The sequence below is a fragment of the Limtongia smithiae genome (genome assembly GCF_038497785.1).
Source record: "Limtongia smithiae strain NRRL Y-17922 unplaced genomic scaffold V1518scaffold_9, whole genome shotgun sequence".
In the NCBI taxonomy this organism is placed as follows: Eukaryota; Fungi; Ascomycota; class Lipomycetes; order Lipomycetales; family Lipomycetaceae; genus Limtongia; species Limtongia smithiae.
Window position 1 is genome coordinate 455,926 of NW_027117630.1, and position 26,758 is coordinate 482,683.

Sequence of the window (26,758 nt, forward strand, 5' to 3'; positions counted from 1 at the left end):
TCGCAGAAATTTCGGCGAGTATTTGAGCCGCACAGTCCGTCGCGCCGCACTGAGCGAGGCTGAGTGTAGGCCGCAGAGCCTATCCACCGGCCGCTATCGACTGACGTGGCCTAGCTTTCAAGCTCCACTTGATTTTGCACTTGTCAGGACTTTTAGCTCTTGCGATTTTGTCTTGCTTGAACAATTGATCGAACCAATTTACGTCAAATGGCTGCCATCGATGTGGAGAAAGTCCTGAATGAGCTCACGACGACCGAGAAGATTGACTTGCTGTCGGGCATCGACATGTGGCACACAAAAGCCATCGAGAGAGTCGGTGTGCCGTCGGTGCGTGTATCTGATGGTCCAAATGGTGTACGCGGGACGCGCTTTTTTAATGGTGTACCGGCAGCGTGCTTTCCATGCGGGACGGCTCTTGGGGCTACGTTCGATGATGCGCTGCTAGAGCGCGCGGGCGCATGCATGGGCGAAGAAGCCAAAGCGAAGGGTGTGGCGGCGATTCTGGGACCAACGGTGAACATCCAGCGTGGTCCGCTTGGTGGACGTGGGTTTGAATCATTCTCAGAGGATCCTGTTGTGTCCGGCATGTGCGCGTCGGCTATTATTCGTGGGATTCAGAGCACAGGCGTGACTGCCGTGCTCAAGCACTTTGTCGCGAACGATCTTGAGCATATGCGTAATGGATCGGACTCATTGGTATCTCAGCGTGCTCTGCGTGAGATATATCTAAAGCCGTTTCAAATTGCGATTAAGAATTCGCAGCCAGGATCTATTATGACATCGTACAACAAGGTGAACGGCGTTCACGCGAGCCATAACCCGTTTCTGCTCCAGGAAATTCTTCGAAAGGAGTGGGGTTGGGACGGCCTTGTCATGAGCGACTGGTAAGAGCAAAGTCAATTGTATAGACTGCATATCTAACACGGATGACATAGGTTTGGTACTTATAGTACCCGCGATGCAATTGAAGCGGGACTGGACCTCGAAATGCCCGGACCAACTCGATTTCGAGGCCAGCTGCTACAGCACGCCATGAACGCAAATCTTATTCCCAACGCGATTCTTGACGCACGTGCGAAAAGTGTTTTACAGTTTATCAAGCGTGCTGCAGCGGCAGGAGTAGAGCCAAATGCGCCAGAGGAGATGCGCGACACGTCGGAGACGGCGGCATTGTTGCGCGAGATTGCAGGTGAAGCAGTCGTGTTGCTCAAGAATGACGACTCGGTGTTGCCGTTTAGCAAGACAAAGAAGACAGTTGTTATCGGACCGAATGCATGTTCTGCAACTTACTCTGGCGGTGGATCTGCTACGTTAATGCCATATTACGCGGTTACGCCGTACGATGCTATTGCTGCACAGGTCGATGGAGCGGTTTCGTGTACGGAGGGCGCGGTCGGCTATCGCTTTCTTCCACTGATCTGTTTTGGGAAGACACAAACACCGGATGGAGACGATGGTCTTCTATTTGAAACTTTTCTGGAAGATGAGACGGTTGCCGATCGTGAATGCGTGGATCAGCAGAAACTAACGCATGCGTTTATGTTCTTAGTGGATTATAAGCATCCTAAAATTATCGACGCGATGATGCAGCATAAACCATACTACGCGCGAATCACAGCGCTGTTTAAGTGCACAGAAGCGGGCACGTATGAATTTGGCATGACGGTAGTCGGCACGGCAAAACTTTACGTTAACGGAAAACTAGTCGTGGACAACGCGACGAAGCAAACACTTGGAGATTCATTTTTTGGAGTCGGTACCGTTGAGGAGCGAGGCAGCACAGAGTTGGAAGAAGGAAATACGTATGAGATAATAGTGGAGTTCGGTAGCTCTGCCACGTCGCAGCTGCGAGGCGCGGCCATGGCATTTGCGGGCGGTGCGATACGGATTGGATTTACAAAGACATTTGACGCAAAGGCGGAAATTTCTCGAGCAGTCGACATGGCCAAGGATGCCGACCAGGTGGTCTTGTCAATCGGAACGTCCGGGGACTGGGAGTCTGAAGGGTATGATCGCGAAAGCATGAAATTCCCGGGCTATATTGACGAGCTCGTGCGGGCGGTGCTGGAAGCAAACAAAAACACTGCAGTCGTTATTCAATCGGGTATGCCATGCGAAATGCCGTGGGCGGTAAAAGCCAAAGCGATCGTGCAGGCGTGGTTTGGAGGCAACGAGGCAGGCACAGCGATAGCAGATGTCGTGTTTGGAGACCGCAATCCATCCGGAAAACTGCCAGTTACCTTTCCTAAGCGCCTTCAAGATAATCCCGCGTATCTGTCGTTCCGTACAGAAGGTGGCCGGGTGTGGTACAGCGAAGATGTTTTCGCAGGCTACCGATACTACGACGCGGTTGAGCGCGACGTGGAGTTTCCGTTCGGTTTCGGACTCTCGTACTCTCGGTTTAGTCTGAAAGACTTTGCGGTGACTGTTTCTGACGACCTAGTGACTGTGACTGGCACTGTAGTGCACGAGGAAGGACCCTCCGGTGCCGAGGTCATACAGGTCTATATTAGTCAAACGCGCGCGTCGGTGAGGCGCGCGCCGAAGGAGCTGAAAGGATATCAGCGCGTGGCGGTCACGGCAGGTGGCTGTGCTGTAGTGAAAATCTCAATCGATGTGCGGCAAGCAACATCGTTTTACGATGAGAGTGCGAAGAAGTGGGTAAGTGAGAAAGGGGTGTATACTGTGCATGTCGGCACCTCCAGCCGGGACACGACGGCGTGGCAGGGTACATTTGAGGTCGCTGCGACGGAGTACTGGACCGGACTCTGACTTGTCTCATGCACAAGCTATAATGATATAAGTTTTTTTTGCGTGTATTATTTGCGCACGGGAGATTTTCTGTGAGGATGTCCTCGTGATGCAGCGCTGATGAAATACCGCCGCACTTTAGGCACCGGCGAGCATTGCTCAGCCAGTGATGCACGGTCGGTGCAAGCGCACAAGAAGTCACACGCAGACCAGCCTACTTCTAGAGACTTCGACGCACAGCTAGAGTATAATACCACTAAAATTGCGGTCTGTCTGTCCTGCCGCCGGTAGCTGCGATGTTATATCTGCAGGATAGCGGCGCAAGTCGGTGAGCACAGGATAGCTTTAGGTTTAAACGCCCGCCTCCGAGCACGAGCAACTCGCGAGGCGTCTCGGCCAGCAGCACTTCCATCCCCATTTTCCGTTTCCTTTGCTTCCGTAGCTTCCCGCCTCTCCCGTGGAGACAACGCTGTTATTGACCCGACACGCACTAATCTGCAACCGTGATCGTCGTCGTACGGCAAGACACCTCTTTCCTGCCGCTGCCGCCGGTGCTGCCCCGCCCCGCCCCGCCCCGCCTGTGCTTCTATGGCTTAAGCCAGACGAAGCCAATTCCTTATCGCGACTGCGTCCCTGGTGCATCGACCTACTGACTTGTGTTTGCTCTGCCTTCAGTATCCGCGGCAGTCAGTTTAGTAGGCGCTTGGCATCGCGCTCGACAGCAGCTTCAAGCAATTTGAACATCGCCGCCGTCGTTGTCCGACGGGCCTCCATCGCAGCACCCAATGGCAGAGTCTCTTCCGTCTACCCACTCCATGAATGGCATGCTCACTCCGCATGGCTATGTCATCAATGGGGAGTCGCCTGAGAATGGCGCCCACAACGGCATCGTTCTCGACGGCCAGAACACGCCAGCAAAGATGCGCAGCCAAAGCTCTATTGTGCTCCTCGATGGCTTTGGCGACATCGAGCCGGACGATCCTGATAACGCTGCGTACAAGTACCACGAGCGCACTGCGTTCCGGCACGGCTTCGAGAATGTCTACAATTCGGAAAAGTTCATGAGCTATCTGAGCCAGGTATGAGTTTACTTTCGGGGCACTTTTTTGTTCGCGTGACAATGCTGACAGTTAAATCTAAAGAATTACTATATCTATTTCGACGACCAGCGGCACGACACTGCGGGCAACCCGAAACCCCACGCTGAAGCCGACGATACAGTGCCGGAGTGGCGGATACGCGATCGTCAAAAGACAGTATTGGCCGCTCTCGTCCTGTGTCTGAACATTGGCGTCGATCCGCCCGACGTGTTCAAGCCTGAGCCATGTGCCCGCTTAGAAGCATGGGTCGATCCCACAAAGGAGCTGTCTGACTCCAAGAAAGTCCTTGAGACTATTGGTAGCCGACTCCAAGCACAGTATGAAAACCTGAGTAACCGAACCAAGTACACTTTGAATCTTGATCCAAATGAAGAGGACGCAAAGAAAACATGGGTCGGACTTAGGCGACGCGCGAACGATGAGCGCGTTCTGTTTCACTACAATGGCCACGGTGTACCGAAACCAACAGAGTCAGGTGAGATCTGGGTGTTTAACAAGAGTTATACACAGTACATCCCGGTGTCTATCCGAACACTGCAAAGCTGGTTGGGCGCTCCTTGCATCTTTGTTTACGACTGTCACGCGGCTGGGAACATTGTCACGAACTTCAACAGATTTGTTGACCAGCGAATAGATGAAGAACGAAGGAGTCGCTCAGATACGAACCAAACTTCAAGATCGACCCCAGCTGTGATGTACAAGGAATGCATGCAACTCGCAGCATGTCAAGGAGACGAACTTCTTCCAATGAATCCGGATCTTCCTATGGACCTGTTTACATGCTGTTTGACCAGTCCGATTGAAATTGCTATTCGGTGGTTTATCCTACAGTCTCCGCTGCCAAATACGCCATCTTATAATGACATTAAAATTCCTGGAAAACTGAACGACAGACGCACGCCTCTTGGAGAATTGAACTGGATTTTTACTGCTGTTACCGATACGATTGCTTGGTCGGCTCTTGATAAGACTCTTTTCAAGAAGTTGTTCCGACAGGAGCTCATGGTCGCTGCACTATTCCGGAATTTCTTACTGGCGGAACGAATTATGAGAGTTTTCAAATGTCACCCGATATCACAGCCAGCTTTACCGGATACTCACAACCATCCCTTGTGGGAGTGCTGGGATTTGGCGCTCGACCAGTGCATTGCGCAGATGCCTCTGCTAAACGCATCTGACGAAGGTGGCCCGCACTATGAATACAAGCACTCCACATTTTTCGAGGAGCAACTGACGGCTTTTGAACTATGGCTGAAGTTTGGATCCAAATCGAAGAAGCCTCCAGAGCAGCTTCCGATTGTCCTGCAGGTATTACTGTCGCAGGTGCACAGAGTAAGAGCGCTGAAATTGCTGGGCGAATTTTTGGACCTTGGACCATGGGCAGTATATTTGGCACTATCCATTGGTATTTTCCCATACGTTTTGAAGTTACTTCAGTCCCCGTCTCACGACCTACGCGAATCGTTGGTATTTATTTGGGCGCGGATGATGTCTGTTGACCATAAGAGCATCCAGCAAGAGCTGCTCAAAGACAGCGCCTACAAGTACTTCACTAATGTCTTACACCCGGATGCTAAGGATGTGTCCTTGAACGATCGCGCGAGATGTGCATTTATTCTTTCTCTATTTTGCCGAGGAAACGAGGCGGCACAACGTGTTTGTTCTGAACCCGTGATGCAGATCTGTGTGCACCATATCGTAACTTCCGAGGAGGCGCCGCTACGCCAATGGGCATCTCTTTGCATATCTCAATTGTGGGACAACAATACGGCGGCAAAGTCAGTCGGAGCACTTGAAGATGTGCCATCGAAGCTTGCAATTTTGCTGAACGATGGCGTCCCCGAAGTTCGTGTTGCTGCGCTGGTGGCGTTGTCGGCGTTTTTGGAGATCTCTGAACCAGAAAACACGGCGTCCACTGGATATAATACTGATATTGAAGATCGTGAAGTTCAAGTTGTATACTCAACGTTAAAATTAACAGGAGACGGAAGCATCATGGTGCGCAAGGAGATCATCGTCCTATTTTCACGATTTGTGAAACATTACGCATCCAAGTTTATTGACATCGCTTTAAAGCAATTGGAGGCGGAAAAGACAAGAAAAAACAGTTATTCGGCAAACGAGGTCCAGTACCTGCCCCCAGAATTTCGGCACAGCACGGTCTACGTTGGTGTGTGGAAGGCGCTATTAGCCATGTCTACTGATCCGTTTATCGAAGTCGCAGAGATGGCTTCTAAAGTTGTTGACTATATTTTTGTTATTCTTCTAAACTCGCCGCTGAAGACTGTTGCGCGTCATATTATGGAGAGCTCGCCGAGGTACATGCGTTCCGAGATGTCGCTGTCGGACAAGAACGACTCAGACACACTTTCGATCCGGTCGCAGTCTTCCATGTTGCCGCTGCAGCGGTCGCAGTCGCCACAGCCAGGGTCGGTGTTTGCGTCTACATTACGCAAATCCGCGTCCATTGCGACATCGTTGCGGAATTTCGCGCTGGGTTACAACGGCGTTGATGCATCGCCAGTGGTTTCGGAGATAAATCATCCACCTAACGCGAACGACGTTTCCGTATCGTCAATTCCATATGGCAGCGGGATCCATGGTATGACAGCCAGGTTTGAGACGCGCAAGCTCTCAGACCCGCTAGTTCTGCCATTGCAGAGCGGGTTTTTCCAATGGAGTTGCGAATACTTCCAGGAGCCGCAGTGGGAAATCACCGAGCCTGAGGAGCCAGGAAGTGTGAATTACAACGAACGAGTGTGGAGACGAATGCGGAATGAGAAGACGATTGCGTATTCCCAGCCGCAGAAGAATATGGCGGCGAAGTCACCATGGCACTATCAGATCGGGCACCTGAACAACGTGACGCAACCTACAAAGATCGTGATGGCGCAATTTGAACCGCATCTCGTCGCTGTTGATGACCGGGATGGAGTAACGTGAGTGGCACTGTTCAAAGTTGAGTGGAAATTTGTTACTAACATAGTCCTAGAGTTTGGAACTGGCAAGAGAATCAGAAGCTGATGCGATTTTGCAATGAGAACCCGGTGGGAACGAAGATTACGGAGGTGAAGTTTTTGAACGAGGACGACATTCCCGTGCTCATGACGGGTGCCGGTGACGGCGTGATCCGGCTGTACAGAAACTACGAGTCGGAGGAGAAACTTCAACTGATTTGCGCGTGGCGCGCGCTGACAGACATGCTTCCCGCCAACCGGAGCAGTGGACTCGTGGCGGATTGGCAACAAGGTCGCGGCACGATGCTAGTGGGCGGCGATGTGAAGGTGGTACGGTTGTGGGACGCGCCGCGGGAGTACTGTGTGAGCGATATCCCGGCGCGGTCGGGCAGCCCGATCACGTCGCTGACATCGGATCAAGTCGCCGGCCACATCTTTGTTGCTGGGTTTGGTGACGGCGCGCTGCGCGTTTACGATCGCCGGATAGATCCGCACAACGCTATGGTGAAGGTATGGAAGTACCACAAGAGCTGGGTGCTGAACGTACATATGCAGCGCGGTGGTGCGCGTGAGCTCGCGAGTGGTAGCGTCGACGGTAAGGTGCACCTTTGGGACCTGCGGAACGACAGCCCGATTGTGAGCTTCACAGCGCACGAGCGCGGCATGCGCGCGATGCATGTGCACGAGCACGCGCCGATTTTAGCTACTGGTTCGGAAACCGTCAAGATCTGGCGACTTAACGGTGAATCTACGGCCACGGTGCGCGCGGTGTCGTCTGGCGGGTACATCTCGCGCGGACCGCAGTTTGTATCCGCGGTGAGCTTCCACCCACATCACATGGTCATGGCGGTGAATAACGCACACGACGCACATATGACCCTGTATAATTGCTCGCCTATGCCGATTCCCGATTTTTCGTGATTGATGACTTGTTGTACCCACCTTGCCGGCGTTTGGAATTTGTGCTTATCTTTTGTGATCATTTGATGTTATCCCGCATTTTCCTCTTCACCCTCCAATTCAGGTGTCCCAATCTACAGGCATGCTATTGCTTTACATATCCAGCTCGCTGGCTAAGTCTTAATTATTGTTTTATATCCAAACACACATCTAAGAGCTGCAGCTGCAAGTGGTACCTTGCAGCCGCCGGGGCACGTCGCCAATAAACCGGCGCTCTTCGTTATATTTGTCCTCGTCCTCCTCCCTTGTCGTCCACACGTCGTTGAAAGGGTGCTGAGCCATGTAGAGCACACGCTGGAGCACATCCTGATCGTTCTCGCGCTGCACGCGACGGATGACGTCGTCGAGGATCCAGTTGCGCAGAATGAAATTCGGATTGACGGCGTTCATGCGTGCAGCGCGGGCGGCGTCGTCGGTATTCTTTTCTGACTCGAGGCGGTGTTTATATTTCTCGATGAGGAAGGTGTGAAGCGTGCGTGCGGCGTCGGCGTCAGGTGGCGCGTCGCGGCCGCGCTCATGCGTGAAGAAGATCGCTTCTACGTCGTCCACGGACGAGATATTGCTCTCGTCGGCGTCAAAGAGGCGTATCTCGCTAAGGCGACGGAAGAAATGGTTGAAATCTAGCTGCAGAGTCTGCAGGAGCTCGAGCGTCTCCGAAATGATGCCCTTCTCTGAATCACCGTCGACGACAGTGGTGAGCCCCAGACGTCGCGAAAACACGGCATCGTGCTCATGCATGTACACCTTGCGGAAGTAAACACCCATGTCCTCAATGATTTTCTCGCAGCGCTTGACAAATCCGTCCATGTCGTCCTCGAGAACGCCGCTGGCGAGGTATTCTGGCGACTCGAGGAATGCGGTGTCCGCGGCGCCAAAGAGGGTGGAGAGGTCCTCGCCGAGCTTGACGAGGTTGAACCACATCGCAGTCGGCGTGCGGCGGTAGGAGTAGATTAGTTGGTGGTCGTCATGATTGGGGGTGTAGAAGGGGTCAAACGTCTGAGGATGTTAGTAAGAGGGAAAATTCGGCGGGAGGCGAGGAATACACACGTCCATAAATGCAAATGGGCCAAAATCCAAGTTTAAGCCGAAGATAGAGATGTTGTCAGTATTGAGTACGCCACTGCATATCTATTAGTACGGATATGTGCGTTGTAGTGAGGGTATAGGGACGCACTTCATAAAGCCGTAGCCCTGCGTGAGCGCGGTCATCTTCGCCGTCCGCCGCACGATCTCCTTATACAGAGCATGATACTTCTGTAGCCCACCAAGCGCATTGGGATCATTAGCCACGAGCGCATCATATCCGCCGAACACGTTATCAATAGCGTAATCGGCCAGCTGCTTGAGCAGCTTCCAGTTTGCGCGACGGTGCTGGATGTCGAAGGAGCCGATGCGCAGCCAGGACTGCGCCATGCGGACCACGGCCGCGCGAGGCTCAATGCCGTCGCGAAGAACTCGTTCTTCCGGAAAGGAGACGAGTGCAAGAGCACGTGTGGTGGGGATTGAGAGTGCGTTTAAGCCTGCACGGTGTTAGCAAGGGGGAGCCGTGAGACAGGAAGCGAATACGGACCTTCAGAGACGAGAAATTCCCGAATGCAGGATCGCAAAACAGCTCTCCCGTCGCTGTAGAACAGTAAGCACAATTCTCAGCGGTACTATCGAAGAGAAGAACGTACGCGAACCGCGAGAACGGAGTCCGGCCAGAGCCCTGCACGAGCATTAGCTATATTCCAGCTTGCCAGCGTGAGACAGTTTACCTTAAGCTGAACTTCATAGCGCACACCTGTTGCCGGATTGGTGGCCTCAAAGAGACTAATGGCTCTGCCGTCGCCGAGCTGGCCTGCCCATTGCATGCTGCGCCGATCAGTCAGCAAATCGCTCTAGAACGGTTCTCCAGAACACGAACAATTGATAGCCACCGTATAACGTCGCCCATGGATAATGTCCATCAAGCAAGGTCTGTCCTGTCACCACATCGGCAAACTCCTTCGCGTGAACGGCGTCCGGCGCAAGTCCAAGGTCGCGCACGGCGGAGTCACTGATAGCGAGGATTTGTGTGCCGCCCTCAGCAGCGTGCCCATCAGGACGGACGTAGGTATACAAGCCACCGGAGACTACTCTTGGCAGCAACAGAGGCGAGCGCGCGGCTTGTAGTTCTGCAGAGGCATCGGGGGTGGGCACGTCCGGATCGGGTGGAAGGGAGTCGGTGAAAGTGTGGGAGATAGGCAGGTCAGCGATGGAGGACACGGGGACAGCGGCTGTGTGGAGCATTGCGAGGGGATGTGGTAGAAATCGAGGAGGAGGTGGGTGCAGGATACGCGGCGAAAAGCGCATGGGGGTCGAGGGCGAGGGCGAGTGCGAGTGCGGGGAAGCGCGTTCGCGAAGTTCGCGATGTACGGACGGTGGGCGGACGAGCGGCGCAGGCGGGGCCAAGGCGGGGCTGCGAGAACAGTGCAGCTCCCCTTGTCACAGTGTTCACAGCGCTACGATACTCGACCGGACTGTAAGAGACCGCCGTGAAAGCACAGCGAGGGAGTTCGGACAAACGCGGCACGCGACAGGCGAAAACCTCGCCTCAAGAGTGAACTACGACTGTGCGCAAACTGTAGCAACGGGACTGCACACAAACGAGATCCTACTTTTTGCTCTCTTTGGCCTTCACAGACGGGGGAGCAGTGGGCTCTGTCTCCTTCTCCTTCTCGTGCGCGTCCCGGCTGTCCCTGCCACTCCCCACTAGACTCCCCAGGAACTCCGGTTTCCTGGCGGCGCCAGATCCGCGCCGGCGGACACGAAGAGGTCAAGTCAATGGCGACGCCGAGACGTCGACCGGACACCGGCGTCGTCGCCATGCGCCGTCGCCATGCGCGTGGGGCGTCTACTAGTCTCTGGCGGTGGGTATCGTTGCGTCTGTGCAGTCATCGACGTCCACGCGTCGCCATACAGCACACGACACGGTAAGAAGTGGTCTTCCTCGGGGTCCTTGTTCTCTTGCCCTTGGGCTTGTCCCAAGCCATTCGGCCCAGTTACAGCAGCTAAGCAAAGCTGCCTCGCTGCGTTCATTGCCGGAAACACAGTGAGCACGAACAACAGCGAGTCAGGCACAGACATGCCGCGTCCATCAGACAGCCACGGCAGATCGCGGCGGCACAGACGCGATCCAGCGTGTGCGCGCTGCTGTGCGTGGGAACAGCAGCGTCGCCAGCGAAGAAGCAGAGGCGTCGGGAGGATGGCGGGGCGGAAGGCCGGCAGCCGGCGGCTACATGGGCTAGGGCTGCGCTGCCCAGTCAGCGCGCTGCGTGGCGGCCCTAGCCCTGGCTACCCGGCCGCGCTGTGCAGCGGCGCGAACAAACACAACGACTTCCGCTTCTGCTCCTGCTCCCCCACCCCCGTCGCGTCTCTTCTTCACCGCCGCCGTCCTCCTCTCCACCGTCGCCCCGCCGTCCCGCCATGCTCTGCACATTCGCCTCCTCCCGCGGCGCTTCCGCGCGCCTCGCCTCCGCCGCCGTGCTGCGCAGCTCTGCCGCGACGCTCCGCTTTTCCCGGGGCCTTGCTACTGAGGGTACGTGGTGCCGTGTTCTCCGCCGCCACCCGCAGGACGCCGCCGCTGACTCTCACTCGCGCAGGCGATCTCGATCTCGTTGTCATTGGCGCCGGGCCCGGCGGCTATGTTGCTGCCATCAAGGCCGCGCAGCTGGGGCTCAAGACCGCGTGCATCGACAAGCGCGGTCCCCCCGGCGGCACCTGCCTCAACGTCGGGTGCATTCCGTCCAAGTCGCTCCTCAACAACTCGCACATCTATCACACTGTGCTGCACGACACCAAACGTCGTGGCATTGAGGGTATGTGGGATCACTGGGAAGCGATGCGGACACCGCTAACTTGCGTGCAGTGGGCGACGTCAAGCTCAACCTGGAGCAGTTCCTGAAGGCCAAGGACGACGCCGTCACAGGTCTCACCAAGGGCATTGAGACGCTGTTCAAGCAGAACAAGGTCGACTACTACAAGGGTACGGGAAAGATTCTCGGTCCCAACGAGATCGAGGTCACCGGCAACCCGGGCGAGCCCAGCGCCGTGCTGAAGGCGAAGAACATCATCATCGCTACCGGCTCGGAGCCGACCCCGTTTCCCGGCATTACTGTCGACGAGAAGAAGATTGTCACGTCCACCGGTGCCATTGCGCTTGAGAAGATCCCGGAGAAGATGGTCATCATTGGCGGTGGTATCATCGGACTTGAGCTCGGCTCTGTCTGGTCCCGGCTCGGCGCGGCAGTTACCGTCGTCGAGTACATGCCCGCTATCGGCGGTGCCGGCATGGACGGCGAGTTCTCCAAGATGGTCCAGCGCTCACTGTCGAAGCAGGGTCTGAAGTTCAAGACCAGCACGAAGGTCCTGAGCGCTGAGGTGGTCGGTGAGGGCGTGCAGGTCAAGGTTGATGCTGCCAAGGGCGGCAAGGAGGAAACTCTCGACGCGGACGTTGTCCTTGTCGCCGTCGGCCGCCGGCCTTACACTGCCGGTCTTGGTCTCGAGAACATCGATGTCGATGTTGACGAGCGGGGCCGCATTGTCATCGACCAAGAGTACCGCACCAAGTACCCTCACATCCGAGTCATCGGCGACGTCACTTTCGGTGTCATGCTTGCGCACAAGGCCGAGGAGGAGGGCATTGCCGCTGTCGAGTACATCAAGAGCGGCCACGGCCACGTCAACTACAACGTGATCCCTGCCGTCATGTACACGCACCCGGAGGTTGCGTGGGTTGGCATCACCGAGGAGCAGGCCAAGGCCGAGGGCAAGCCGTACAACGTCGGCAAGTTTCCCTTCGCTGCCAACTCGCGTGCCAAGACCAATCTCGACACCGAGGGCTGGGTCAAGTTCATTGCGGATAAGGAGACCGACCGCATTCTCGGCGTCCACATCATGGGCCCCAACGCCGGCGAGATGATCGCCGAGGGCGCGCTTGCTCTCGAGTATGGCGCGAGCTCAGAAGACATCGCCCGCACTTGCCATGCTCATCCGACCCTGTCCGAGGCCTTCAAGGAGGCCGCCATGGCTACCTACTCCAAGGCCGTCCACTTTTAGATCCCCTCCCCGTTACGTCCCCTCCGCCTCCTCATGTACGCTTCCACTACCTCCGACCGTCAACAACAATAATATCGTATTGTCATGTACTTACACTAAAATGAAAACCAACTGTGGCATAGAGATGTTTGTTTGATTTGTATTGGTCTTTATTATACAAAGCAGACTGTAATCTGCTAATAATTACGGCCTGCCGTGCCCCTGCTACGTAGCCGATGCGGCATGCTCTCTGCCTATGGAGGAGAGGAATTGCGCTACGGCGGGATCAAGGCCCTCGAAACCGGAGGAAGATGTCGGTGCTGTCGGCGCTTCTGCTGCGGTGTCGCTGACCGCTCCCGACAGTCGTGGGGGCGGCGGCTGTGGCGGTGACGGCGTGGACTCTGGCGTGTCCTCCATTGGCATGTACACCGGGTCCGACACGAAAGTCTCCATGGCGCTCGCGCCGGAGGCACTCCCAGGGTCGAAATCGATAGCGGTGTTGTCCTCATCGCCGTCAGATTTCTTGCCGCCCAACATCTCCTGTACGTCCGTTAACATTCGCTGCGCATAGTCGTGCTTCTTCTCCAGCTCCGCCATCTCTGTCTGCGATGCCTCCAGCGCCGCGGTGTGCACTTTGACAAGCGCCTCAAGCTGATTGATATACTCCCTCCGCGCGCTGGCAAGCTCGTTCGCGGCCGTGGTTGCAGTTGTGAGTTCCTCGAGGAGCTTGCCGATCTGCGCGGCGTACTCGGGCGGCGCTGGTAGTGCGTCGGCGTCGAATGTCGCATCGTAAGATGAAGTTGCGGATTTCAGCGCCGCGGTGTACGCTGTCGCGCGGGTTGTGATGGCAGTGTTTGCGGTCGCGAGCTTGGAGAGCTCCGGGGGCAGGCCCAGTCCGAAGCCAAGACGGCGGGTGCCAGCGCCCGTGCTGTTGCTTGAGCCGGTGGCGGTGTTAGCTTGTCGTGGTTTCTTTTTATCAGCGTCTGTAGGGTTGGCTGTTAGTACGTTGACATGCGGGAGAGTAGAAAGGGGGGGGGGTCGGGAAGTACCGTCTAGACGGGAATCGATGTCGGCGAGCACTGTGGGCGGCAAGATATCGCGCGTGCGCCAAACTTCAACAACTCGCTTGATCTTGACTTGCACTTCTGTGGTGCATTGTCGATATGCGTTGTCGAGTGCGTCGACGATGATCTGTGGGCGGACAGTTGAGTCACTGCGGTGTGAGGAACAGATGAATCGGTTGAACATACAGAAGGGAATGCAAGTAGAAATTCCTCACGGCCACGCATTTTGGCTTGTTGCAGGACCTCGTTCGCAAGGTATATAAGCGCGAGCTTCCGGTATGCCGGTACTGTGAGACGACCATAAGCATTCGTCCGTACAACGCACAACCCGGGAGCGGACGCCGAAAACATACCATCTGCAAGCACTTGCGCCCAGGTCTTCACGCTCCGCTTTGCGTGCCTACGATGGAACATGAGCTGTGGAACGCGTTAGCTCGATGCTGAGGCGGCGGGGTCTAAATAAGGCCATGAGCACGGCCGGGACGCACCCATTGCGATATATTAACAACAGCCTCTTGCGTCTCGTTGATTCCAGATAGCTTGCTGATGACGATGTCTTCAGAGTACGACATGGTTGTTTTGTGGGTATACTAGTGCGAGGTGGTGAGGAGATGAGGCGACGCTTGTTGGTGGTGGACTAGAACAGGCTCACGATGCTTCTGTTTCTTCAGCTCCAGCAAGAGTCTATCACGGCAGCTCCAACGATGACTTCCCCAATAGAGCCTTCGATGTGCAACCTGCGCGGATCTGAACTAGAAACAGTTTAACAGCGTCTTCTGCAGCTGGCGATAGCGCAGTCGTTGCGAGCTGACGGTACGCAGAAGGGGACCAGTGAGCGCTGCGCCACACGCGGCGGTGTGCGTGGCTCTGTGTGCCTGCTCCATCTTCACCGACGACGCCAGCTTCTCACATAATTCACAATCACCTTCGTCCTCCTCTCCCATCACCGCATCTCCAATCCGTGCCTGCCCGCCCCTCCCCGACCGCTTGCACAATGTCCTATTTCCCGTCTCTTGAAGAGATCGACGGCGGCGCAACCGAGCCCACCCCGGTGCCAACCTCCCCCGGCGCTGCCCTTGCTACCGCCGCAGCTCCGGACGGCATGAGCAGCAGCATGATCGACTTCGGCGTACCCTCGACCGAGAATGAATTTGCTGCGCGCGAGCGTGCAGTGCTTGGTGATTCTGAGGCCGCGGCGGTTGCCGGCGGATCCACAGCCAGTGATCTGCTCAACGGAGACGACGACGCACCTGCGATGAATGGACATGCGGCGGTGACCACACCGAACGGAGCGGAAGATGTGCTTGGCCTTGCACAACACGATGCAGTCGTATTTGCTGCTGCACACAACGAGGTTTGTGGTTCGGTATGCTTGGGTCTGTGGATCATACTGACGACTCGTACCGCAGCCAGACGAGCCGGAACACCCCGTCGTTGAGGAAGAGCCTGACGCCATCAAGTATGTCTTCACATCTACTCTCTGCGCCAATATATATGACTAACCCTCGCGACTAGGGAATGGCGAGAGCGACGAGACCTCGCGGTGCAACGCCGTGACGAGCAGAGCGAGTCTAGAAAGAAGGCCACCCGCGACGCCGCGCGGGTGGCCATCGACGACTTCTACGACAATTACAACAACAAGAAGGAGAGAGCGATTGCGCAGACGCGCGCGGAGGAGAAGGAGTTTATCGAGTCACAAGAGAGCACGGTCGCAGGCGGCACCACCTGGGAGCGCATCACGAAGCTTGTGGATCTGTCAGACAAGAAGGCGCGGTCGTCGACGTCCGACAAGACGCGTTTCCGCGAGCTGCTACTCGCGCTCAAGAGCGACCCGAACGCGCCTGGTGCTAAGGGATACTAGGTGGGCTCAATGAGGGGGGCAAGGAGCGGGTATATTAACTAGATTGTGTCACATTATCATCAAAATCAACAGTACGAACTCATCCGTACCTTTTATTACGGCCATTAACCAATGGTGAGGTAAAGACTGCGCGAAGCGTCGTTGCTGCAACATCATCAATAATACGCAGCCTGATCTGCAATGTCTGCCACAACTTCCTATCCACACTCTCCATTTCCTGTCTTTTCTTCCCTCATATCAACAGGTGACCATCTTCTACACAGTCGGCCAGCAGCCAGATGAATAGCCGGAGCCCTACTACGTTAGTTGGTGATCCGGTGAGCGCGCTGCATGTCACATCACGAACTGCAATACTGCCCCTGATGTTTGCACTTTGCATTAGTGCGCCATGGCAGTCAGTTTAAAATCAGACTTGATGGACAGAGTACAGTAAAACCTATTATGACGATGCATCTGAGTGATATGCTTTTTATCACTACCCGTGATCCAGATAGTCCCACGCTATATATTAGAAGTTCCTTGGTTGCCTCCGCTATCCTCCTCTCATTCCCGTCATCATTCTATCAGACGACAAAGAAAAGCCATACGTATAATGTATCAAAAAAAGAGCTAAGGTGCGCCATATACCATTGCTTTCATGCCAATCTGAAGCTTCGCCAAAGTTCGTTCCCTGTTCTCATCCCCTCTATCGTTGACTTTGTTCAGGTATGAGCGAGGCACATGCGTCATGCGACTTGCCATCAATGCCAGGCACAAACGCAATCAAGGAAAGCGTCATGTACAGTCACGATAGCATGAAGTAAGAATGGCCCGAAAAGTGGTCCCTGCAACAGGTCCAACCTTGAAGCGCATTAGTAAATGGACCAAAGAAAGATCACAGGTAGGCAGGTGTCAACATGAAGCAATAGTAATCTAGACATGCAGATTTGAGAGTACAGCAACGAGCAACAGCCTAGCAAGCGTCAAGCGCCGACAAGAACCCGTCAAGATGCGGACAAGTGTGATGTCCCATGTAATGTCGTGTATTCAAGTACGTGTGGATGTAGCGGGTGCCGACGTGGTGGGTGTCGGTGGCATATGTGGACATGGTGTCTGTCGTGAATCTGTACAGTAACGACACGTACCGCAGATATGTGCATGTGTGGTGTGCAGGTGAGGTCATGAAAAGCTTCGTCCCAGCTCACCTCTCGTCGTATTATATGCAGCACAGATCCGATAACTTGTCAAAGATAAGCAAGCATCACTTCGTTGAGGGACTTCCTAATTCAGCGCGTGTCGGACGCGTTCACAGTTATGCGCGTTTTTCTAGTACCCTGCCATCCCTACGAGTTCCCACAATCGCATCGTTCTCTAGGACTCTTCAGCCATCGCACAGTATCCTCCATTGCGCTTCATGCTGGCAACAGAGTTACAGCGCCCTGGATTCACTGGAGCAGCAACATGGCGACAGACTCGCATCAGAGTCAATGTTGTATCGCCAATGTCGGATCTCTTACCTTATATCCTCTTGTTGGGCTGTAAAGAGAAAACGTTCTGATTTACCAGAACTCGACTCTGACAAACGTTGTTAATGCAACTATCAACAGCGCTTCAATACCAGGCAGACAATGGAATGCATCTCTTCCTTACAGAGCGCACCAACCCATTGTGATATCGTACAAGCACCGTCAAGACACAGCCCATCGCTGCCTCTTGATGAGCAAGTCTCAAGCGATAATATGTGCTGCTGTCTGTGTCGGCATTAGAATGCGCCGTTCATATGTCGAAAAATCTCAGAACTATTTGTTTGCAGAAATCACGATACGTGGAAACGAGAAACTTGTTACCGAATATCAGCCTCCCCTCGTTGTCAGTGACCATGCCCTTGCTCAGCTAAGCATTTAAAGAATGATTTGATCACATCTCTATCGCAGTATCAAATAATGGTATGCAGCAACGAAATTTCCCGAAGGAGAGCATTAAGCGGCGGCACAAGGATGCCGACCAAAGCACTTGAGGGCGGCAAGCAAAGCCTCCACGACAATGCAGATCTGACAACTCTTTTGTATGTGGGACTTGTGAAATGCATTGAATGTTAGCTTGCAAGATACTAATCGTTAGCACTCTGAAATTCGATTTTAATCCATTCATCTTCGATCGAGGAAACTCATATCGCATATAATACAGCATCGTCGCCTACTTCGCGTTACCATGGCAGAAGCGATCCAGGTCAGCAAAACGAAGTCCAGGGCGCTTTCGTACAAAATGCCCAGTCTATAAAACACTTCGCTGGCAGACTTCATGAACTATAATTTCTGCGCCCTCAACACAGCTCTGGACGCAGCTTTAAGCTAAAGTGCAGTTTGCGCTGCCTTCTAGTGCTCTTCTCACATCCTGCCCGAGTCACGCGCCGATCGTCGCCATGCAATTGCTTCTGAACTCCAAATAATAATCATCTTATAACTAATCTATCTACTGCATCCACACTATTTCTACACATTCCATTCAATTTCCAATCTCATATTCAAAAAATCTATATGCTATAACTAATCTATTTACACATTATTATGTACGAAGTACTCATGGCACGAGCGGGTTTTCCTCCATTCGGTCTGCTGTCTTCGCCTTTTCCTGCTCGTGCACAAGCTCCTCCAAAAGCTCCTCCTTCAACACCTCCTCATCCTCTTTCTTCTGCTGGTCCGCATCGGCATCATCAACGGTGTACTGGTTGTCCAGTAGCAGCTTCGAGAAGAAGGTGTCCGGGTTGGAGCACAGCTCGCGGAAAGTGCCCTGCTCCTCGACCTGGCCGTTGCTGTTCATGACAATGATGTAGTCCGAGCGCATAATGGTTGATAGTCTGTGCGCGATAGAGATGGTGGTAGTATTACTCTGCATCAGGCGCACGAGCGCCTCGTTCACAGCACTCTCGGACTCTGCGTCGAGCGCTGACGTAGCCTCGTCGAGAATGAGAATCGAGGGGTTGCGGATCAGCGCGCGCGCGATCGCAATGCGCTGCTTCTGTCCGCCACTAAGCTGCGCGCCGCGAGGGCCAACCTGCGTGTCGAGCCCGTCAGGGAAGTCCTCAATGAAACCGCAGTTCGCACGCTTAGCAGCCGTCACGATGTCCGCGCGCGTCACGTCGGTCTTACCATATGCGATGTTCTCAGCGATCGAGCCTGAGAATAACACCGGCTCTTGCGACACCGCGCCAATTGCGCGTCGCAGCGATTTCAAGTTGAATTGCCGGATATCCTCGCCATCGATCGTGATCTGGCCTCTCAGGGGGTCGTAAAACCGCAATAGCAGTTGGCCTAAGCAAAGTTAGCTTCATTTGCCTTGTAAGTCAGCCGGGAACACTTACTAATGGTACTCTTGCCGCTGCCGGACGGTCCAACAATGCACACATTCTTGCCGGGCTGCACCGAAAACGAGAGTCCGTCGAAAATCGTCGCCGCCGGTCGCGTGGGGTAAGCAAACGCGACGTCCCTGAACTCGATCATCCCCTGCGCGTTATTTGGCACCGGCCGGCCCTGCGTGATCTTGATCTTCGGCTTGCGGTCCTCCAGCTCGAACAACCTACTTGCGGCACCAACCCCCTTCATGAGCTCGGCGTAGAAGGACGACAGACCAAACATCGACCCGCCGGTGTACGCAGCGTACATCATGAAGGATGAGAGTTCGCCAATCGTTATTGTGTTGGAAGTAACCATCTGCGAACCTGCCGCGAGAATCGCGAGAATTGTGAGATCGCCAGAGAAACGGGTCTAGAGAGTCAGCATTTAAACCCACCGAGCCAGCAAAGTAAAAAAAGCTTACCAAACTGAAGAACATGGCGCTGTACAACGCCTCGCGCTTGCCGAGATCAAAAATTTCGCGAACACGCTCGTTATACCGATGAACCTCCTGGATCTCGCCGGAGAAAGACTGCGCAGTCTTGATGTTACTCAACCGCTCTTCCGCGACCTTGGTAGCGGTACCAAGTGCTTTCTGCGTTTCGCGCGCGACGTTGCGGATGCGACGGCCGTAGACAAACGCAAAAATCGCAACAGGGGGAACAATAAGCAACATAACTCCAGTAAGCTGGATGCTCACGTATGCCATCATGGAGACACCTGCAACGCCGGAGACGATTGCACGCAGGCCGTCGGATACGTTCTGGGTTAGTGACTTTGCGACGATATTCGCATCGCTCGACAGGCGCGAGATAAGATCTCCAACGCGGTTGGCGTCAAAAAACTCTGCGTCCTGAAGCACCGTTTGGCGGTACAGCTGAGAGCGTAAACGAGCGACGAGCCGCTCACCAACGATACGCAGGATGGTTACACGCCCAAAGTTCGCGACGGAGCCGACGACGAAAACCACGCCGAGGACGCCATAAAACTGCGTAAGTGTCATGCCGAAGATTGTGTCGCCGATCGAGCTGCCAGTCGCGACGTCGAGGATCTTGCCAATGGAGAAGCTGAATGGGTGATTAGCGCAAGAATAATGATACACACATGAGAATGAACGTACGGGACGGCCAAACTTAGGCCCGAGGTCAGACAAAGCAGCACAAAGGCACCTGGCAAGCAATTGTCAGTCGTAGTGTCCTAGCACAATGGATGAAGTCGACGTACCAGTCAATGGCCAGGCCTCCCGCCGCGCTAGCTTGAACAGGCGTACTATGTCAGCAAAGCCCGCCTTCGAGGGCGGCGGATCTTCGCGAGACGACAGACGCGCGGAGAGATTGACAACAGCAGCTTTCTCCGCCTTATCGGAGCGACCAAAGCCATCTTCGGGTTCGGACTCGGGTGGTGGTGGTGGTGGTAGTGATGAAGCCGCGAAAGTGGCGGAAGGTGTCGGAGGAGCTAGTTTGGGCGCAGCAGCAGTCGCAGCTGCTGCCGCCACCACTGTCGTATGCGCCCGGGACACCGGTGACGGCAGTGCAAGCAATGCCGGTGCGGTGGCGTGAAATGCGCGACGGAAAGGGCAGAGCCTTGGAGCGGTCGAGGCTGCCGGAACCGAGGATGGCAGCGGGCTCCTCGGACAGTGCGTGAGCACGGCGAGCAGCGGACAGACTGAGGCTGCCGCAGAGGCCGGCGGCCGCAAAAGCAGCGCAGAGCCAGCGCGGACAGCGGAGTACGGACACCGCATTGAGGGCGAGGGCGGGGCGGGTGCGGCGGGGCGTGGGGGCGGAGGGCAGCGGCGGTTGGTGATGATGGAAGAGCGTGAATTGCGAGTTCGAGGCCGGCGCCGACCGCAGCCACTGTGGCGCAGGTTGCATGGCGCAGCGCCGCGATGATCTGCTGCTGCACGCTCCATTGCGCATGTTTGATCAACATTTCTATCTACGACAGTGAATGGGCCGCCAATAGGTCATGAAATTGCTGGAGATGCTACAAAGAATGCTCATGACGACCGTAGCATCATTTCCCGAAATTCCTCATACGTAATGGGATTGGCACGTTCTAAACAAACGGTTAGAAGAAAAAAGACGCCACAAAATGAGACAGAACACGCACGCGACATCTCCGCAATAAGATTATCAATTCGGGTTGTGACGGTGATAGCTTCCTGTGCTCCGCTCCCGAGATCGTTCCTTGCTTCATTCTTGACGCTCTCGAGGATGCCTTTGAAGTGGTTGGGCATAATGCCATCGCTACTACCCGCATATGTTTTGAACGCGAGGCGCATCTCGTCCTCAACATCTGTGTCGCGCATCTTACGCGCAAAGAGGATCGCGACGTCTAGATACGTCAGCGGCACGGTCGCGGCGATGGGTAGCAAAGCGCTCGAGCAACGCACCTAGAAAGTCCATATCCTTGTTAAACCCCGCGTCAGCGACCATGTACGCGAGCTCAGCATCGGTCGGGTTAAATCCAAAAATCTGCATGAGCGTGCCGAGTTTGCTGACCGGCATGAGCGCTGGTTAAGAATATCAGCCATGTGACCGAGACAAGCAGAGCAGAGGATTACGCATACGATACTCGCGGTCGCCGTCTTTGTTGCCAAGGCGCTGAAAAACCTCCAGCAATTGCTTCATCATTTTGTCCGTAAGCTCATTGCCGTTCTGAAGGAGTGCGTACGTTAGCCTATGCGCTGTCTCGCACACACGAACGAGCGACGTACGGCAGCGACTACGGGCGTTGAATTGCCGCCGCGAGATTCAGTGTCAAATACGCTGCCACCGCGACTGCTGTTGTTGCTAGTGGCAAGACTGGCGGTGGAGCGGGACGCGGCCGCAAGCAGCGGCTGCAGCTGGTTATCATCAAGCTCGACGTCCTTGAAGTCGGCACTGGCACCAACGACATCGTCTGATGCGGCAGCGGAAGCTGTTTCGATGTCGGAGTCGTGCTCTGCGCTCGAGTCGCTGCTGGAGAGGGAGTGGCGTGGCATTGCGCCGCCTGCGGGGGACGTGCGGGCAGCGCGGCGGGGAGTGCTGCGGGATGCGATGAATGTAGAGACACGGTGGTGGCGGAGTCGCGCAGGGCGCAGCACTTTTGACGGGCCGCGCGTAGATCCGCGACGTGTTCTATTTTTGTGCGCTATAGTCTGCTGTTTACTGTAGATATCTGGCTGGGAGAGTGTATATATACGGTTTGTGGACGCACACGTATGCGCAAGATCCAGCGCGATTCTGCTAGCGACTAAAGCGTGCGAAGTTGCGCAGTGAATTTCACTCGTCCACAGTGCACCATCGCGAACTAGAATCACTGCCTCTTATCCCCTGCCCACCATCCCTGCTACATCCCCGCCACATCCGCTCAACGCCTCTGCCGTACCCTCGACTCTACCCTCACAATGGTATGTCTTCATCGTGTCGTTCGTCCTTTGCTGGTTCCACGATGGCCTGCGCGGCCGCTGCCACCTGATACATGCGCGTACGCGACACGCAGATCTTACGCTCCTGCTAACACACACCCTTCCCCAGTCCGACCAGCTTTCCGACGAGCAGATCAGCGAGTTTAAGGAGGCCTTTTCCCTTTTTGACCGCGACAACGATGGTATGATCTGCTGTTCCGCACGCAACATCCTGTACCTATCACCCCTGACTAACACATCCGCTCCCTCCGTAGGCCAGATCGACTCCAACGAGCTTGGCACCGTCATGCGCTCGCTAGGTCTCAATCCCACTGAAGCTGAGCTTGCCGACATGGTCAACGAGGTTGACGGCGACAACAACGGCACTATTGACTTTCCTGGTGCGTGCTGACAGTTTCTTCGTCGCGCTCTCTACTAATGCCAACACAGAGTTTCTCACGATGATGGCGCGCAAGATGAAGGACGCTGACTCGGAGGAAGAGATCCGCGAGGCGTTCCGGGTGTTTGACCGCAACAATGACGGCTTTATCTCTTCTGATGAGCTCAGACATGTCATGACCTCCATTGGCGAGCGGCTGTCCGAAGACGAGGTCAGCCAGATGATCAGGGAGGCTGACGTCAGTACGTGATCCTGAATTCTTACATTTAGTAAATTAGATTCCTAACCTCTATAGATAACGACGGCCGCATCGACTACAATGAGTTTGTCTCGCTAATGGTAGGTGTTTCGTGTTATCTCTGTGTGCGCGTGCTAACCCTCCCTCCTCCCAGTTGAACAAGTAAACATCTTTTCCACGCCTCTCACGATCTCTTCCTTGTAACATCTAATCACTTGCTGAAACTGTGTTTGTCTCTCCACGCGTATACTACCCTGGAATGTACCATGTTATAAAAGCTATATACGTTGGAGCGTGCTCCTCAAAAATTGTGATTGAATATCTCCTACTTCGTCTCCTCTGTGCTCGCCACCGGCTCTTCTTCCGCGTTTTCCGCCTCCTCGTCTTCGCCCTCATCCTCGGCATCAGCATCAGCATCAGATCCCGCATCTTGCATCATCTTCAGAGCCTGCTCCCGCGTAAGCCCGAGGCCCGCAAGCTCCTCGTCCGTAAGCTTGTCTAGTTCGACCATCTCCTCGTAGACCTCTTCCTCCCCTTCCGCCGCCTTGGCGCGCTCCTCAAGCAAGACAAGTGAGCGCTCCTTGACGTGCCTGTACGTCTGCTCGACATCCTGCATGAAAGCACCGAGTGCGGGATGACTAGACGTCATAATTTTGCCGAAAAACACGGTGACACCGTCGCGACCCAGCCGCGCACAGTACTGCAGCAGCAGCGCATTGTGGACATACTGCTTCGCCAGCGCGAATTTGCCCGTCATCTCGAGCTCGAATGCCTCAAACAGGATTCCGTCTGCTTCCTCCTCCGACACGACCTCGGAGTGCTTGCCGATGAACTTCAGACACATATCGTACTTTCCCAGATCGATATTTGCAAACTGTTCCGCCAGCGGTGAGATGCGGAAGTCTTCTTCTGTGTCTTTCGGAGGAGCCGCCATCGGGGTAACCGCGGTGGCAGACGGCGCGTTGAGCACTTCGATCGTCTCGACCTTATCTTTCTTCTTGTGCTTGGCCGCCTTCGATGTTTCGTCCAGTTTCGTGGCCTTCGACACCTGCGTGCTGTCAAACCCGATATGCAGGTCCTCAGACGTGATGTGCTTCGCCTCCTCGTTCTGCAGAGAGGTGATCCTCTCCAAGCATTCCTTCTGCAGCTGCGCAAGCTTGTCGCGGTGCTTCGCAAACCCGACAATCAGTCCTTCATCCTGTTCATTGTCTGGTAGCTGTTCCACTTCGGCCTTCACTAGCCTGATAAGCGATTCCAGCATCTCAACGTAGGAATGGCCCTCTTCCTCCTCCTCCGGCACGTTGCTGCCATCGCTTCCTGCATTTCGCAGCACAGGTCGAACGATCTCGTTCTTCTCAAATACCAGAGCTTCCGAAATAAGCCGATCTCTTACGTAGCTGGGGTCCTTCGATGGCGGGTTGTCGCGTATGTGCTCAAGGCCCGTAATTATCTTGGTCAGGCGCGCGATCAGCACGGCGTTCATCTCACTCTCGGCTTTGAGCACAGCAATCTCGTGGCGGCGTTCCTCGCGTTTTTCGTGAATGTCGCGCTGTTTCCAGCGGATGAATGACTTCTTGTCGACATTAGGATGGACTGCATAGGGTCAGTCAGTACGCTCTGCAAAATCGATGTGATCCGCGGCAAGCTGGAAAGCCCACTTACCCTCAACGTCGGAGTCATCGGACAGCTCAAGCTTGTCCCACTTGGAATAGTCAATTACCATGTTGAGTATGCTTGTGCGTAGGTGTGTATAACGGGAAGGGTACAATGACGGGGCGGAGATCTGGGAGATCCACGCCATGTTCACGCGAATTCGACGCCGCACGTGGCGCGTTCCAGCAGCATCTCGACGCGTTCCGGTCCACGCCTGCCACTGTGTCCGTTCCACGCCGCCGCTATCATCATCGTTCTGGTTGGTGTTGCGGGGGCGCCGACACATAGGGGCTGGGCGGGAGATGTGGACTTCCTCTCCCCCGCGCCACGAGACGGGGCTGTTGCGCGGGTCGCTGGACGCGGCACGTCACGGAGTTGTGGCATCGCGTTCGTGCGCGCTCTGCTTCTCGACCGCCGCTGTTTACGTTCTCTTACCCGCTCTATAGACCACAACTCGGCCTTTCTCTCTAAATGTCTGCACTGCTACTGATACTCTCCTGCCGCAAGTCAGTCTGTCCGCACTTCGCCACACTGACCGTGTGTATTGGGTCTACACAAACTGCACCGCGGCTGGCTTCTGCTGCTGCAGTTCCGGTCCATGACCGCGGTCCCCGACCACTACAACTACGGTAGCCGGTGGCAGCACCAGTAATAATATCAAAAATGCCGAGCGCTTATGAAGCAGACACTTATTTTCTTAGTCAAGGTCGCCATGCCGTCATCCCGGTGGTTCGTGGGCGTGTCAAGAGACTTGCGTCGCGCTCCGCCCACCCGCCAACGCCACCCTGCTCCCTCGCGCCTCGCTTGTAGACGCACGCTCCTCACCCAAAGACAAACATCGTTCTGCAAATGCGCCGCGAGGTGGCTGGGCCGAAGGGGAAGACGCAGGAGGTGTGTGTGGTGGTGGGTGCGCTCCCGCAGCCCTATTTTCGCCCAGGACCCTGCGCCACGAATCGCCCCCTCATCACTGCTAGAAGAGGCCACGCAGATCGAACACCACCCCGGAACAGAGGCAGATATTTAGCTCTGTACCTTCTCTTCCGGTGCAAGTACCTTCCTCCACTCCGCGCTTCACCACACTTTACCACGGCGCAGCTTGAGGCTCTGGCGCGAGCTCTCACTAGCCGAGGAATATTGTCTTTAATCGTCCGGTGTGGTGCATCTATCCCATGATGCTTTGGCTCGCTTTAAAAGAGTCTTGTGCGTGTATAATAGCACTGTCGAAATCCAGCGGTCCTCACTTTGCCCGACGTTGTGCGCCCGCCGGCAGACTACGTATCTCTCCCCCTGTCAGCAGTTTCTTCGGTACTTCTGCTAGTGCATCAGCGCATCAACTCGATCTCTCGATTCTCTGGGTATTCTCTGCTCTCGCTCGTTCGGTATACTATTCGGACTAGTCGTCGTAGACATTCCTCTCCTCCCGTGATATCTCAGAGCGGTTAGCTCACTCAGACACAACATATCCGAAGTCAGAAGCCAGCGCCTTGCGTATGAACCCTAATGTGCAGTTGGGAGTGGGAAGAATGGCCATGTGGATTTCGCTCAATGTGAGTCGCGTTCAAGTTGTGTTTGTCGTTCACGATTGCTGATTCGATTACGTCTAGTCACGTCTATAAGCGATGCGTAAACTATATCTACTCAAATGGCCACTGCTCCGGCGTCACTCAGACCGTCGTCAGCAAATTGGATTTGTGTCCGAAACATGCAGTGGTGCACAGAACGAGATCCAGCGTCGGCGGTAGCAGTGATTACACAGTGTCACCGCCTACCGCGCCGTCGGCGGCCACGCAGGGGCGGCGGTTCGAATCTTGTCAGTTTCTCCCTTCTAGTGACTCGTGGTTCTGTTGTCGTGTCTAACGTTGGTCTTTTGCATCGTGCAGGCAGAAAGTCGTCATGGTGATAGATATCCAGTTGGCATTTGGGAATATCAGAGCACCACCCACAATGAGCAGCCGCA

At 55.0% G+C, this 26,758-nt stretch overlaps 10 protein-coding genes across 10 annotated transcripts; 5 read left to right on the top strand and 5 right to left on the bottom strand.

The window, feature by feature from the left end:
* Positions 1–51: 51 nt before the first annotated feature.
* Positions 52–2,813, top strand: V1518DRAFT_419732 (glycoside hydrolase superfamily). Its single transcript, XM_066904838.1, has 2 exons — positions 52–884; positions 936–2,813. Exons 1-2 carry the CDS (start codon positions 208–210, stop codon positions 2,770–2,772), a joined length of 2,514 nt encoding a protein of 837 aa, XP_066758523.1. The 5' UTR covers positions 52–207; the 3' UTR covers positions 2,773–2,813.
* A 255-nt stretch (positions 2,814–3,068) lies between these two features.
* Positions 3,069–7,868, top strand: V1518DRAFT_456850 (raptor N-terminal caspase like domain-containing protein). Its single transcript, XM_066906567.1, has 3 exons — positions 3,069–3,830; positions 3,894–6,790; positions 6,844–7,868. Exons 1-3 carry the CDS (start codon positions 3,537–3,539, stop codon positions 7,727–7,729), a joined length of 4,077 nt encoding a protein of 1,358 aa, XP_066758524.1. The 5' UTR covers positions 3,069–3,536; the 3' UTR covers positions 7,730–7,868.
* On the bottom strand, positions 7,748–10,162 carry V1518DRAFT_419737 (uncharacterized protein). Its single transcript, XM_066904839.1, has 7 exons — positions 9,675–10,162; positions 9,526–9,622; positions 9,445–9,476; positions 9,339–9,391; positions 8,943–9,288; positions 8,816–8,888; positions 7,748–8,764 (listed from the first exon to the last, which is right to left on the bottom strand). Exons 1-7 carry the CDS (start codon positions 10,100–10,102, stop codon positions 7,919–7,921), a joined length of 1,875 nt encoding a protein of 624 aa, XP_066758525.1. The 5' UTR covers positions 10,103–10,162; the 3' UTR covers positions 7,748–7,918.
* A 1,053-nt stretch (positions 10,163–11,215) lies between these two features.
* On the top strand, positions 11,216–12,847 carry V1518DRAFT_438619 (uncharacterized protein; the record flags this gene model as incomplete). Its single annotated transcript, XM_066906366.1, has 3 exons — positions 11,216–11,327; positions 11,392–11,607; positions 11,658–12,847. 3 exons carry the CDS (start codon positions 11,216–11,218, stop codon positions 12,845–12,847), a joined length of 1,518 nt encoding a protein of 505 aa, XP_066758526.1.
* An 88-nt stretch (positions 12,848–12,935) lies between these two features.
* Positions 12,936–14,714, bottom strand: V1518DRAFT_419750 (RNA polymerase II-binding domain-containing protein). The gene is made up of 5 exons (XM_066904840.1): positions 14,379–14,714; positions 14,244–14,307; positions 14,077–14,177; positions 13,876–14,017; positions 12,936–13,809 (listed from the first exon to the last, which is right to left on the bottom strand). The coding sequence occupies exons 1-5, from the start codon at positions 14,460–14,462 to the stop codon at positions 13,052–13,054; spliced, it is 1,149 nt and encodes a 382-aa protein (XP_066758527.1). The 5' UTR covers positions 14,463–14,714; the 3' UTR covers positions 12,936–13,051.
* Positions 14,715–14,777: 63 nt separating this feature from the next.
* On the top strand, positions 14,778–16,202 carry V1518DRAFT_419751 (clathrin light chain). The gene is made up of 3 exons (XM_066904841.1): positions 14,778–15,244; positions 15,300–15,349; positions 15,406–16,202. Exons 1-3 carry the CDS (start codon positions 14,885–14,887, stop codon positions 15,749–15,751), a joined length of 756 nt encoding a protein of 251 aa, XP_066758528.1. The 5' UTR covers positions 14,778–14,884; the 3' UTR covers positions 15,752–16,202.
* Positions 16,203–18,162: 1,960 nt separating this feature from the next.
* On the bottom strand, positions 18,163–20,996 carry V1518DRAFT_419759 (P-loop containing nucleoside triphosphate hydrolase protein). The gene is made up of 5 exons (XM_066904842.1): positions 20,347–20,996; positions 20,243–20,291; positions 19,547–20,189; positions 19,092–19,494; positions 18,163–19,041 (listed from the first exon to the last, which is right to left on the bottom strand). The coding sequence occupies exons 1-5, from the start codon at positions 20,861–20,863 to the stop codon at positions 18,311–18,313; spliced, it is 2,343 nt and encodes a 780-aa protein (XP_066758529.1). The 5' UTR covers positions 20,864–20,996; the 3' UTR covers positions 18,163–18,310.
* An 18-nt stretch (positions 20,997–21,014) lies between these two features.
* V1518DRAFT_419763 (uncharacterized protein) lies at positions 21,015–22,352 on the bottom strand. The gene is made up of 5 exons (XM_066904843.1): positions 21,839–22,352; positions 21,692–21,779; positions 21,515–21,634; positions 21,232–21,456; positions 21,015–21,177 (listed from the first exon to the last, which is right to left on the bottom strand). The coding sequence occupies exons 1-5, from the start codon at positions 22,103–22,105 to the stop codon at positions 21,119–21,121; spliced, it is 759 nt and encodes a 252-aa protein (XP_066758530.1). The 5' UTR covers positions 22,106–22,352; the 3' UTR covers positions 21,015–21,118.
* On the top strand, positions 22,220–23,476 carry V1518DRAFT_419767 (calmodulin). Its single transcript, XM_066904844.1, has 6 exons — positions 22,220–22,513; positions 22,641–22,713; positions 22,786–22,911; positions 22,961–23,152; positions 23,206–23,249; positions 23,303–23,476. Exons 1-6 carry the CDS (start codon positions 22,511–22,513, stop codon positions 23,312–23,314), a joined length of 450 nt encoding a protein of 149 aa, XP_066758531.1. The 5' UTR covers positions 22,220–22,510; the 3' UTR covers positions 23,315–23,476.
* Positions 23,474–24,871, bottom strand: V1518DRAFT_406576 (Cdc37 N terminal kinase binding-domain-containing protein; the record flags this gene model as incomplete). Its single annotated transcript, XM_066901956.1, has 2 exons — positions 23,474–24,741; positions 24,811–24,871. 2 exons carry the CDS (start codon positions 24,869–24,871, stop codon positions 23,474–23,476), a joined length of 1,329 nt encoding a protein of 442 aa, XP_066758532.1.
* Between the last annotated feature and the right edge of the window lie 1,887 nt (positions 24,872–26,758).